Source organism: Strongylocentrotus purpuratus, unplaced genomic scaffold (genome assembly GCF_000002235.5).
Source record: "Strongylocentrotus purpuratus isolate Spur 01 unplaced genomic scaffold, Spur_5.0 spur5_scaffold_4, whole genome shotgun sequence".
Classification (NCBI taxonomy): Eukaryota; Metazoa; Echinodermata; class Echinoidea; order Camarodonta; family Strongylocentrotidae; genus Strongylocentrotus; species Strongylocentrotus purpuratus.
In genome coordinates, this window is record NW_022145610.1 from 10,209,790 (window position 1) to 10,224,313 (window position 14,524).

The following is a 14,524-nucleotide window of genomic DNA, read 5'->3' on the forward strand; positions in this document are numbered from 1 at the left end:
TCCCCGCGTGGGTTTTTTAACACGGACCTGGCTTGCTGTCTACGAAGTTGGCCCCCCCCCCAAAAAAAGGGTGTGGCTTACACACAGTTGCATCTTATACACGGAGATTTACGGTAGTAGTAGTAGTATTAATATTATCTACCGTAAATGAATTGTGCATTCAACTTACTTCTTTAGGCTTCCCCTCAAAGAGTTTAGCCCTCTTGTGCCACTCATGGACATTGTGGGGATTCTGCCTCAATAGGACACTATTCAACAACAGAGGGCGTCTGTCCATCAGGTCTTCAAACCGTTCCAGTCTCAGCTCTATGTCGATGTCATCTAGACAGATAGAAATGAAGAAAAAAAATTCTTCTTATTAGAATCAGTTCAATTTCATTTAAGAAATGGTTTATGAGATAACACATTTTGCAGCGATAAGCTAAATGGCATATGTTTATACAACATTTAAAAATAACACTAAACATTCTCATCAAATACCATAATATACAAATTTGTTATAAATGTTGTCTAATTACAATTCTTTACAATATAAAGATAAAATACATCATTCTTTCTGGGAAAACCCTATACGAATACTATCAATAAAAAGCTAAATAACTATCCTAATTAATTTATTGTTAAACCCACTAAACATAAACAGTTCGATCGATTCAAATCATTTGCAGCTCTATCTAAAGAGATAGGAGTTTGTAAGTTTACAAGTAATTGAAGGATTTGTAATTAATCCAGATAAATTAAAACTAACTGGATGAGAGGACAAAATGTTCTGTTTCCAAAAACCATGCTATTGCTCAGAGACACTTCTCTACAAGGATGAAGTTTCAACGGTATAAAGGCACTTTTTCTTCCATGTCGACTGGACTAGCACAAAATAATAATAATAATCTAGACTTATAAAGCGCTTAATACAGAATACCGTCTCTAAGCGCTTCACAGATATTATAACCCTGTCATCGGTTTCATTCACCCACAATGTGCACCATCTCTACTCCCTGGGGAATATCCCTACCATATGGTCACCGTAAGGGCATAGGAAATTACTAACACATGCTTTCACCATCCTACCACGGTTCCCATTTCTCTCTTGGGTATTGAGCAGCAAATGTAGATTAATGCCTTGCCAAAGGACATTAGTGCCGTGTCAGGGATTAAACCATGACCTTTGAAGTGCTTAAACCACTCGACTAATCAAGCTTACCATCTTCCGTTGAACCAGATTCCGCAGAGGTTTCCATCTTTGCTTTCAGCATGCTCTCCTCAAACTGAGCATAGGCATCAAACACCTGCAAGTACAACCAAAAAATAAAATAAATGTAGACTGATAATATGGATTTCATAGTGTTTAAAGTACAGTTCTGGGCCCTGTTTCATAAAACTTGATTTCAATCACAAGTTACAATAATTGTTATAAGCTATAGAAATCATGGCATCGGATTGGCTGAGAGCAAATTTGTCATAGAAATTTAGCATTTGCTATTGAAAACAAGTTCGGATTCAGGCTTACCCCCAAAGACACAATGTATGCACATTTTCCACTCCCTGAGTGGCATTGGTAGATTCCGTGTGGTTGTGCAAAAAGTCATGTGCACTTTTAATGTGTATATTAGAGAAAACAAACATGTGGCATGAAAGTTTGGTCCGACACTTAATAGCTGTTACTTGTTATATTTCAAATATGAGTGCATTTGAAGAGCTGTCCTTTTGGGGGATATATATTTTTACGATACTCTTCTTCAGTAACATAAAAAGAATGAAAAAGCTCCAAAATGATTTTTATCACCTTTCCCAGAACTCAACCTTCTCTTTAATACAGACATTTTTAAGCACTTTACATAATTATACTACATGTATCTTTGTAGATATAATGTACTATATTGAATGCACACAATATGTGCACTCTCTCCACTCCCTGAGGGTCATCATGAGGGCATAAGGCAATTTCATTCACAGTATCTTTCTGCATCCTACCAAGTTCCCTTTATTTCCCATGTACATGGTATAGTTAAGATAGATTTATAGTGCATTATAGTGCCTTGCTAAAAAACATAAGTTCCTTGCAAGGGGCTTGAACTCACAAACAGAGCCTATTTTACTAACGAGGAAAAAAATAAAAACTTTACGTATGACCTAAAAACCTGAAATCAAGAGTAAGGAGTTATTGTAATGACATGATTGCAGGGCCCTCAGGGAGAACAGTATGAATACTGATGAGGCTACCCTGGGTAACAAGACATATTATTATTATTATTATTATTATTATTATTATTATTATTATTATTATTATTATTATTATTGTTTGTTAATCTTACCTGGGTGAAATCCCTGACAGTTTTCACTGTAAAGATGGCTTCTTCATAGATGTCCCTTGCCTGAATAAAAGAAATTTAAAGATAAACGATAATGTAATAGTTGCACAGGTATTATAGTCCAGAATCTTGGAATACCAAAACAAAATTAAAAGGTGGCCTTATTTGTACTTAAATAGTTCCATCAAATTCCCTTTTTTTTTAATTGAGCAACATATTATGGTGCCCACCTGTCAGAGATCTACTACTTTAAATGAAATAAAAAATTCAAAACATACATCACAAATTCAATCTAAAATCTAAGGTTTTCCACATTGAACACAGGTTTGTTATTTTAGTCCTATCAAAAACAAGGTTTCTTATTAATCTGAAAATAAGAAAAAAGTCTTTTGGTGATTTAATACTTAACATCCTTGTTTGAATAAAGACATTTTACACTCATTAATAGTTTCTAGTTTCTCATTAACAATCTTATCTAAAGTGATCAGTTATATATATATATATATATAGTTCCCTTTTTACTTCGTAGGGCTAGCTGCCTACTTAACTCTTTCTATGCCAACACAAATAATCTCCCTGTGCCACGTTGTATTTAACATGGGATAGATAAACCAAAGCTTCAAGATCCATACAGCTCCCAGAGCAAGATTAATCTAAACTTGGGGGTGTTTCACAAAGATCGAACTTAACTAAGTTGGACTTAGAGAGCCATTTGTAGCCTTGAAATAAAATATATTCAAAAGTGAAAATTTAAATATTTTAGACTTTTTATAAATTCCACATCAAGAATATGAAATCTCCTTGATAAAAGAAAATATGAATGATTTGTATCAACATTTTTTACCTTTTAAAATAACTTATACAACATATTTTCATAGATGCTAATGGCTTTCCATAATTGTTAAGTCTAACATAGAGTTAAATTCAACTAAAGCAAAGAGTTAACGAAGCACTCACCTTCTCAAAGTGACCGCTCCTGATGTAGTAGTCAGCCAGAGAGCACCACAGTTTCCCCCTCTCATCGCTGAAGCGTTTGATCCCTCCCCGGATAATGGGATCGACCTTGAGCGACGTGACCTTGGTCGGGTGCTTGCAGATCAAGTCACAGAGGTCATGCCACAGCTGTATAACGGAATATTATAAAAATGATATATTAATGATAATAATAATAATAATAACAATGATAATAATTAGGATAGTAACAACATTAATTATTATTATTTATCATTACAATTACAATAATCTGAGATTATATGGAGTCAATTATGTAAATCTCTTAACTACTGTTCGGGGAACAATGCCTCCACAAGGCCAATTGGCCTTATTTTTTAGTTCCCTAGTTTCATTTTCTTATATATTGCAAATGCTTATTATTGTATATATCTTTGAATTGTTTTTATTGAAAATGGAAATTGAAATTGAAATGAATGAAACAAATTGAACGAATTGAATTACATCTACAATGAGTCAAGGACACCATTCTCATTGTAAGGGTGGACTGTGGGTGGGTAGTGCTATCGTGATGTGAACCAAGGCTTGTGCTGTGGACGTCCACTGGCACTCATTGCATCTACATCTGCAGTCAGTTGGGGCAATCTACCAGAGGCCTTTCCTCGTCTTGTTGCCATGACTCCTACACATACCAATAGTAAGCATTTCCCGTGTCATAACTAAGCCGCTACTTGATTTTACACATGAAAGCTGATCAAAGTCTAACCATTTCAGGGGTGCAACGCAACTCTTTCAAATCGACTTTTAATGAGAACACTGGGGGTGTTTCACAAAGACTAAGATCGACTTTAAGTTGGACTTAACTATGTCAGGCCGTTCATGCCACTGGTTACTCTCACCGTTATGAACTTTAGATAATACTTTTTCCTTCAATAATGAATTATCAAAAAGTGTGAATTCTGTATGTTGTGACCATAATTTGTATGTCCCTTGAAAGACAAATGGCAGTAAATGGTGAGAGCAAACAGTGGCATGAAAGGCCTGCCATAGTTAAGTCCAACTTAAAGTCGATCTTAGTCTTTGTGAAACGCTCTCCCCAGGTCTAAGTGCCTCACCTGGTGGTTTGATTTTCCCTCTTTGGACACAAAGGCCTCCTGATTTACGATGTCTGCCAAACGAACAGCGCCCTCGTCCAAGCGCAAAATGTCAACCAGGTACTCAATGTACTCCTCAGCATTCTCAGAACACAGCTGCAAAAATGAAGAAAATGTACATCCTGAGCATCAATAATCGTAACAATTTTATGGGCATGAAAAACCTCACATTATTCTTCTTCTCATATCAACGTTGTATGGACAAGCATGCTGTACAACTCTCGATATCGCCAATAGTACCCCCAAATGTATGGATGTTAGTTACTTTCACGACCCCATTTCAAATGCACTCTGAGATAGCTTGGTGACTTTCTCGCTGCCGGCTTTTTTGGTGTGACTGCACTTTGCTGTCCGGTCTCGGCCGCCATAGTGCGGCCGTTAGTCACCGATCTAGCTGTCTATACAGTGTGATCCAGAAAAAACGTAACCAAGAAAAAATTATGTTTTATTATAACTTGTGTCACACGATCTCTAACATACCTTGAGGTACCTCCTGTACACCCGGACGGCCGTCTCCTGGAGCGGCATGGAGCGGACAAACTTGAGGTAGAGGGGCCAGATCCTGTGATGCTGGGAGATGGGCATGGCCCTCAGGGCGCGGTCGAACGTCCGGCGCGTCCGGGCGACCTTGCACTGGTCCATCAAGAACTGGCAGTAGTCCAGCCAGATTCGGGGCATCTGGAAAATAAAGGTCAGGTGGCATTCAATGATGACTTTTTTTCTTTTTAGCAATCCTAGGGGTGATAGTGAGCACTAAAAAAAAAAGGTTTATTTTTTTTCCTCAACCACGCCCCCCTTGAGTAAAAAAAGAAGAAGAGGATTCGGGGGAAAAAATGGCTTCTAACAACATTCCCCCCTTTTGAGTAAGATAAATTGGGGAAAAATAGGGGGAAAATAGGAGAGATTAGAGAAAATAAGGGAAAAATCGGGAACAAATCGATAAACCGACTCAAATCCGGTAATTATCAGACCTGCAATCCTCAGGTTCCAGGGTTTACTTTTATTCTTTTTTTTTATATACATACGGTAAAACTGGTCTTAGTGTCTTCCTGTGCGGGCCACCCGTCTATGGTGGGTACCTCATTTGCCTCCCATTAGAACGAGGATGGATCTTATACCAATGGGCACCAGTGCATAGACTTGGTTTTGAACCTGGGACCTCCAGGCTACCAGACCACTGAGCCATCGCACTCCACTACTGAAATTGAACGTCCTTGACTCACCTTGTGCATGAAGACCAAGGCTCTCTCAAAGGCATTGTTGACATCCTCGTATCCAGGGTCCGTGATGCAACGGCCCTTGATCGCCTTCCTTCTCAGCTTCAGGTAGTTATACCAGAGCTTGTAGCTGTAATAAAGACAATATTTTTGGCATATTAATATCACTCTTGAAATGATACTTTTAAAGGCATCGTTTAACAATGTTGAATCTGAGATGCATGGCCCAAACGCATTATCAGTGTCTTTGATCTGGTGTTACATTGAAGCCCTAAAAAAATTGCGCTTCAAAATGACCATGAAGTGCCTCAAAAAAGCTAAAAATCTTTGAGTGACCGGTTTTACTATACTTGTTTTCCCCAATAGACTGTAGTGTTATGAAAACCGTTAGGAAAACGCAAAATTTGTTTTAGATTTCCAATCATAAATATCTTGATAATCAGACAGGCTTGTAAAAGTCATGGGGTTCCTGACTGACCGAAAAGTCTATAATTATCATTGAAGCATGAGCTAAATCCAGGATTTTGTTTCAGAATCTGAGATGAAGTTACCCGATCCCTTTAATATCACACTTGAGATGATGCTTTTAATGGTATTCAAAAACCTCTGCAACAACCTCAGTTTTTTTTACAAGAAACTCTTAGGAAAAGCACCTTTGGCTTGGGGGCACCCATTGTAAAAATTGTAACAATTGTAAAAAGGGTCCGTGATGAAACAGCCCTTGATGGGGTGGGGGGGGGGGGGGGGGGGTCGGATAAGAGCACATATATTTGTTTGAAACCAAAGCGTCTAAACCCTAAAAAAATAGCAAAACTATTTTTGAGGAAAAGCATTATACTGAACTGAAGAAAGAATAATAACTTTATATTGGCTCATACTAATACTGATACGGGCTAAAGACAATGTGGTATCAGCACAGAAAGATCAGGTATTTGTATAGGTATTCCAAAATGACATTCTGATCGATGATCAACATTTTGTTCTGTTATCATATTTATATATGCATAATACAACTGATCTTTATGATTTCTTAACGTGACATAGCTTCTTCTCCCCCTGCAAATAAAAAAGAAAACAAGGTTATTTAATAAAAGATCATGCAACAAAATGATCATTGTGATTCAAATTGATGCAAGGATTTTTTTTGAATCAGCAATGCTTTTCACCAGAATCTTCTTTGTAAAAACGACTTTTACAAATCTTAGCCATGCAATTCTGCCACTGTGTTGTAAGATCACTTTCAGATTTGGAGAAGTGTATTCTTCAATGAGTATTTTAATTTGAATGGAACGTCTCACCTCAGTAAGCATGGCTGAGATTTGTAAAAGTTGTTTTTACGAAGAAGATTCTGGTGAATAGCAGTGCTTATTCAAACAAATATTCGCATCAATTTGAATCACAATCATTATTTGTTGCTTAATCCCTTTTAATGACCTTGTTTTCTTTCTTGTTTGCAAGGGGAGAAGATATGTCACGTTAAAGACATCATAAAGATCAGTGTTGTATGCGTATACACAGGCCCCGCAGGCGTAATTTTTTTTTACACGCTAGCCTGGCCATTTCAATGATAAATACCATGGAAGCGACTAACATTAGAGTCTAGCAGCCTACATGCGAGGTATTACAGATGTACATGTACATCATGACATGCATGCATAGCAACCATCAGATGCAGACCTAGCTGGCCCTTGTAAATGAGACGGCCATCGCAGCCATCGGGCGATGGAATTCAAAAGTTTAATTTAATTGTGTCACTGGCAGGTCAGGGGGGGGCCGGGGCCATTTTTTATTTATTTTTTTTTTTTGAGGTAAAATTTATGTTACTATCCCTATTTTTTTATTACCGGTTTGTGAGACTACGGGGGGGGGGGGGGGGATGGTAGAACCGGCCCGTGGATCCGCGCCTGCCTCCCCCCCCCCCCCCTTTCCTTACATGCAGGGCATGATAGTACAGGCAGAAGCTTCTAAGGACAATATCTAACAGAGTGGCCTCTGTTGATTCCCACATTGGGAATTTGTGTTGCTTTCAATCTATGATCTAGTTTGTATTTATTATGTTTATTCCCATTGTTTGTGACACTGAAAATCTGAAATGAACCAAGAGTACACTACCGGTAATGGTTTCTGAGAGGTACTTACATGTACATGAACCTGGACAAGACGGTCCAGAATTACTTTTTTCTCTTTTCAAAGTTGTCCCCAATTTGTAACTTTTATGTATTCACACTATTGGGAAAGTTTTACATTACAACGTTCCTACAAACGTAAAGCACATGTAACATTTTTCCCCCCTACCTTCCTCATAGATGAGATGTATTCACATTTGTGGGAAAGTTTTACATTACAACGTTCCTACAAACATAAAGCACATGTAACTCCCCCCCCCTACCTTCCTCATAGATGAGATGAATTCACACTTGTGGGAAAGTTTTACATTACAACGTTCCTACAAACGTAAAGCACATGTAACATTTTTCCCCCCTACCTTCCTCATAGATGAGATGTATTCACACTTGTGGGAAAGTTTTACAATACAACGTTCCTACAAACGTAAAGCACATGAAACTTGTCGATTTTTCCACCTACCTTCCTGGTAATTCCTTGAGGGCTCTCTCATAGATGAGATGTATTCACACTAGTGGGAAAGTTTTACATTACAACGTTGCTACAAACGTAAAGCACATGTAACTTTTTTTTTTCCACCTACCTTCCTGGTAATAGGCCAGTTTCGTAATGTATTCAGAGACCTTTAAATCGCATTACGTAATCGGAGGGTCGGACAAGCAAAGAACTCGCGGTGCGTAGCAGACTACACTTTGCGTGCACACCATACATGACTGTATTCGCTAGGTGTGATTGTATCGTTTGTTTTCGCTATTTTGAGAGAGAGAGAGAGAGAGAAGAAAAAGGAGGCAGTTTCAAACTTAATAAATATCTTTGAGATGTGATTTTGTTCTTCATACATTTGATCTTTAAAATCGCTGAGTCTTAGGCAAGAATAATAGAAAAGCATTGCTGGTACAGAACTAGCGATTTACATCTTGCAGCTAAACCTGTTCGGCCAAGTCCCCGGTACAGGCAGCGCACGATACCCCCTCAAAAAGAAGAAAAACGAGGTCGATGATACAAGCGATATTGGCTTGAAAGCCAGTGATGAAATAGAAAGCGAAGCACCAAAATATAAGTTAGCTAGCCGATATCGGTAATTTCCATTCAATTTTGCATTTACCTTAGCTTGAATCTGAGAACAAATTAGGACGTAGAAATGAAAGAAGTGATGAACTATTTTCCACTCGTTCGCACACACAGTCACCTCTGCTTGCAGAAGCGTGCGCGCGTACCACGTGTTCGTGTTCGTGTAGGCGCGATTCACATTTTCAAAATGAAAACAATTTTACGAATTAAAAAATGTTTGTGAAACGCCTCGATACGGACTATTTCAAGGCGGACGAGAAACGGCTAACGAGAAGCAAGCACTGACCGCAGAATCAATATTATTAAAAAAGGCAACGAGAAATAATGACAATTAAGGTAATAATATAATATATAAGGTCTTTGTTAATAAAATAATATTTATAAAATAATATCGTCCGATGACAAAGAGCTAGAATAAGAATGATGAACAATGATAAACAAATAATTTTGAAAGGAAAAAATGAAGAAAAACAATGAACAAGGAAAAAGAATGATAGAGCAATGGAAAAAGGGAATAATAAAAGTAATAAAAAAAAACCTTATGATGGCAAGGAAGAAGAATCAGGATGATGAATAATTTTATTGTTTAGAATAAGATTAGGAATTAAGTTTGATTTTCATAAAATAAAAGTTAATAGTCTAGTATTAGACTACAATTATGCCGGACCTTCGTTATTCAACTTCAAGAAGCAATTATTATTATTTAAAAAAAACATTTAAAAATAAAACTGTTATTACATTTTCTATTAGATCTGTAGACTTCTACTTTTTATTTGTTTATTATTTATATATTTTTTCTTTTTGTTCAAGTTGGGTTGTTCTGTCTTTTTGCGTCGGTTTGACCTGTATAATCTAGTCACAAGTCGCTATCATAAGCTGCCGAGAGCTAACTAGAGGGAGGATTGTACTCGAGCTTCTCCAGGCCACATAATCTATGGCCATCGGGAAATATCAATCGAAAGTCTTCAAAACTCTTAAAAGCCTTCAGTTTTCGACAATCATAAATGCATGGTCCGCCATATTCTCTACTAGATAATTGAATACGTCATAGGTCCCAAAGTCAGGAATATCGTCAAACTTAAGGGAGGTATGTAACTAGTTCACTCAACGAAAATCCTGCCCGTTGTAATTTCCCCATACAGTCACGTCTACCGAGTGACACGGACCCCGTAGGTCAGGGGCTACGGGCAGGCTAGTCCGCTACTGCGGACGCTAATTTAACGAGTCTTTTCTCGGGTGTATACCGTAGTCGAAACTCCTCTTTTTCTTAGAAAATATTGCAGCTGCCTGAAACTCAGCTTGATGAATGGCAAGTTGGAAGACATTTCCGGCCAGAACAGAAATTCATATGTATACACGCAGTTTTGATAGAAAGATATGAATGCAATTTAACGGCAAGAACCGACAGTCTAATACACAATGCACAGATTCAAAATGGCGATTTGACAAAGCTTGTCGGGCTTGGTTACAGTAACCGCGCATTACGTAACCGCCGAAACTGGCCTATTCCTTGAGGGCTCTCTCATACATTTAGATGAGATGTATTCACACTAGTGGGAAAGTTTTACATTACAACGTCGCTACAAATGTAAAGCACATGTAATTTTTTTTTCCACCTACCTTCCTGGTAATTCCTTGAGGGCTCTCTCATAGATGAGATGTATTCACACTAGTGGGAAAGTTTTACATTACAACGTTGCTACAAATGTAAAGCACATGTAACTTTTTTCCCCCCTACCTTCCTGGTAATTCCTTGAGGGCTATCTCTCATACATTTAGATGAGATGTATTCACACTAGTGGGAAAGTTTTACATTACAACGTCGCTACAAATGTAAAGCACATGTAACTTTTTTTTTCCACCTACCTTCCTGGTAATTCCTTGAGGGCCCTCTCATAGATGAGATGTAGTCCTGCCGGGGGGCCTTTAGATTTGTGCTCGGTATAACGCAGCCAACACTTGACAGAGAACGGATGACGTAAGATCTCCTCCTCATAGGCCAAGTCATCCTCTTCCTAAGGGCACAAACAAAATTAATAAATACAAATAAATGAATAAATGAATAAACAAATAATTGATTAAATACAATTTAAGTTAAGTTTCAAGTTTTTATTTCAATTCAAATCCATAAAAAAAACATATAAGATACAGATACATACAATATAGAAAACACAGAACACACAATTGTAGAGGTGTTGTGGTCTAGTGGATATGCAAGTCGCCAGACTGTGAACCTCAGCGGGTTGGAATCCCTGCAACAGCACCGATGTCCTTTGGCAACTCTATATTTTGTCTTTACAGAGGACTAGCACTCCCGATACTAGAGTATGGCATTCCAGCTTGGCACCCAATGACATGTTCCCAGGGAAACAAACTTGAACGGATCCAGAGGACCACGCGTATTGCACTGAATCAATCTCGTGGAGTGGTGCCATACAACGAGAGACTCCGCTCTCTCAATTGGTAATTCACTAGTTTCTCGTAGATACAACCTTTTGTGTTCATTTGCCATGAAATGTCTATACGGTCTATGTGATTGATTTCAGCTCTGCTTGATAACATGCTCATCAATCCTCGCCCCCCCCCCCCACACTCTGTCCTTTCGCCATCTTCCTTCTCGTACTAACTCTCTGTTCTTCTCTCCTTCAAGGCGACTTCCAAGACTTTGGGACACTCTTCCCATCATTGTCAGAGATGAGGCAGTGGTATCCTCTCTGTCTTCTTTTCTTCGGGTCTCAAAAGCAGCAATATTAGATAGTGCCTAGTTGTAGTGTTATCTCATCCGGTTATCCATGTACATGTATCTATATTACCTCACTTTATATCCTCTGACTAGTTTCCATTTATTTTTCTTAATAGATATCTTGCCATGATGCTGGACTATATATATATTACATATAACAATTGTATTGTACTTAATTACTTTAACTTCTTTATTAAATATTAATAGGCTTACCGTACTGATATAAACATGATTTGTTCAGGCCTACATGTATATAACATTGAGCAAGGTATTATTATTATATTCTCTGTATACTTGTATTTTTTTAATCATTTATACACTTACATTTTGATACTGTTTTAGGCCCTTGCATACTGTAGGCTTTGTATCCTGCGTCTTTAACTAAGTACATTATGTCTGATTTCAAAGATTTGACTCCACCCGGTTGAAGATACCAGCCTCCCTTTCTCTTTAATTCTTCATTACTTTAGTATAATTAGGTATCACAGCTAAAGTTTGAAAGTATCTACATTTCATTTCCCCTGCCAATTTCATTTTAGAGCACATGGAAAGAGGAGTTTTGATACCTCATTTGTCAAATTTGAATAAGTACTTTTGAAAATATGGCCACTTACATAAGAAACGAAATGGTCAAATTTTGCGTAATTAGGCTATAACTGACAATTAGCCATTTTCAAGGTGACATAATTTTGTAATTAATTGATGAATCACCTTTCTTTTCAAGAAATCTGTTCTCTGTATGGATTTCTACATGCCTATTTTTTTCCAGCTTCTTTAGACAAATATTTTTTTTTGTGGAATTTTTCAAATAATTAAATGAAGCCCATTTTGAGGCGTGTTACAAATGGCTATTTTTGCGTCGCCGGAACAAGTTTTCATGGGTTTTGAAACATGGCTAGATTTAAGAGTGTCTATGAAGTGGGGCTGAATTTCGACATATCTGGGGTATGTATATAGCTTAATCATTTCTGTAAGATTGAACCATCAAATCCATTTAAATTAATTTTAAATGGCATTTGAAAAAGGCTCTAAACTCTTAAAACTTCATATTTTAAAGCACCCTTAAGCTTTTTTTTGTGTTTTCAAGTCTGCCTAAATTGAAAACCGTTAATGGTAGGGGAATGAATTTTTGCACATCAATAGAAAGTATGGCAGTGGCGGATCCAGGGGGGGGGGGGGGGCACAGGGGGCACGTACCCCCCCCCCCCCCGGCCAAAAAAATATGCTAAAATCAGCCCTAAATTCCCCCAAAATGGACTGAAAAACAGGGACGTGCCCCCCCCCCCCCTCACGGAGAAAATTAAAAAATTAAAAAATTTCTTGACCCCCTTCCCCCCCAAAAAAGTGCCCTCTTATCAAAGATTACACAAGTTTGTTCTTGAATTTCTTAAAAAGTCACTTTGAAATTCAAAGTTCACTCGCATGACGTGTGAGAAAAATTGCGAGTGGAAAAACACAAACATGTATTATTGGTCTTGTGATCGCTTTAAAATCTGTTTAGGTTACGATAGCATAATAATTCCGTCGAAATATATATGTTTTTACTAATTTGTTCGCCAAATGCTGCAAATCCTGCCTCAGTTTCGATATTTGAAGCCTCAGATTCATGCTCCGTTTCGGATCTTGATGGGACGGCAAGCGGCGGGTGCGGTGATGCGACACGTGGCCGCCACGTTGCCCGTCGGGTCGCCGTGCGAAGCTGGGGGCTTGCTCGCTGTAGTCACTCTCGCTCAGTGCGTATTATACACAGAGTACAGCTGTACCGGATTCGCGCTCTAGCGCCATCTAGCGGTCATTCTTAATATTTACATGATCGTATTCTCCAGTAAATTCTCTTTCTTCTCGTATCAAAATTGAATTAAAAGTATGTTTTTCTGATATAGAAAAATTGTTTCAAACTTTTCACTCTGATTTTTCACGATCTTTTTGAAACATACCCCCATCAGTTTTTATATGAAAATAAAGCTTAAGATGTGCTCTTTCCAACCAGTGGATTTTTAAAACTCAAAGACGAATGGCGTTCAAGCGAACTGAGCTAAAACTAGGGATACAAATCGGCCGTCAAAAAAAAATGGCGACAAACGAAGTGAGACCGTACGAATTAGAGGGTAAATCTCAAGCAACTGTGTCGTAAGTAATTAATGGATTTTGATGAAAATGACATGACATGAAAGACAGAATCCTGAGCTTTCGAGAGACATATAATTTTATAATATTTATTTTTTCCATGATATGAAAATCTTCCTTCACAAAGAGAGAATTTGCGTGGTTCAGCTCTGTGTGTCCCCACTCAACGCAGCTCTTCTGTGATACCTAGTATAATGCTGCTTGTATCATGATTTTAATTTCCTCTGTACTCCTAAATAGGCTAAACGATATCCTTACTTGTAGGAATATGCGATATGTAATAAATGTGTAGTTTTAGTTTTAGTTTTTGGAGGGAGGGGGGGGGGAGTAAGTTAGGGGGAGTTAAGATGTATTTTTTTGTAAAACAATGTGCAATATTGTTTGTGTGTATGTCAATGTTATGTTTACATCTAAGATGATTTGGGAGCAACCTGTGAGGGCTCACATGCCTCCAGGTAATAGCGTTGAATTTCACTTTTGTGAGCCCTGGCCCACACGTTGCTCCCTTCCTTTTCCTCTTGTATTGTTTATGTATTGCATGATCTGTCAAAATGTCATTGTATTGTGCTTTTAAGATTGGCCTAATAAATAATAATAATAAAAAGACAAAAGTTTTAGTCATTCCAAAAATCAACTTAGTCATCATCAATTGTTCAAATAATGGTCATGAGATACAGTCATTATATTTCTTACCACTTTTGTGTCAATTTTCTTATCTTTTTTGGAGTAATTTTCCTAAAAAAAGACATTAAAATATTTTTCTCACAGGTTTCACGGCAAACCGCTGCACAATTACATTGCAATTACATACCGTACCGACGAAGGGGT

At 37.8% G+C, this 14,524-nt stretch overlaps 1 protein-coding gene across 2 annotated transcripts in view; it reads right to left on the reverse strand.

Moving 5' to 3' along the window:
• LOC755644 (pre-mRNA-splicing factor SYF1) overlaps nt 1–14,524 on the reverse strand; it is a 41,435-nt gene that overhangs the window by 25,113 nt on the left and 1,798 nt on the right. The window contains exons 2-9 of one of the 2 annotated variants that reach the window (XM_030997091.1): nt 10,693–10,841; nt 5,638–5,761; nt 4,895–5,092; nt 4,376–4,510; nt 3,267–3,431; nt 2,313–2,372; nt 1,202–1,286; nt 170–321 (exon numbers count right to left, since the gene is read on the reverse strand). In XM_030997091.1, the coding sequence (XP_030852951.1) occupies nt 170–321; nt 1,202–1,286; nt 2,313–2,372; nt 3,267–3,431; nt 4,376–4,510; nt 4,895–5,092; nt 5,638–5,761; nt 10,693–10,841 (1,068 nt within the window). Of the gene's footprint in view, nt 1–169; nt 322–1,201; nt 1,287–2,312; nt 2,373–3,266; nt 3,432–4,375; nt 4,511–4,894; nt 5,093–5,637; nt 5,762–8,217; nt 8,250–10,692; nt 10,842–14,524 lie in introns of those variants that run through there. The other variant, XM_030997092.1, reaches the window with a different exon arrangement.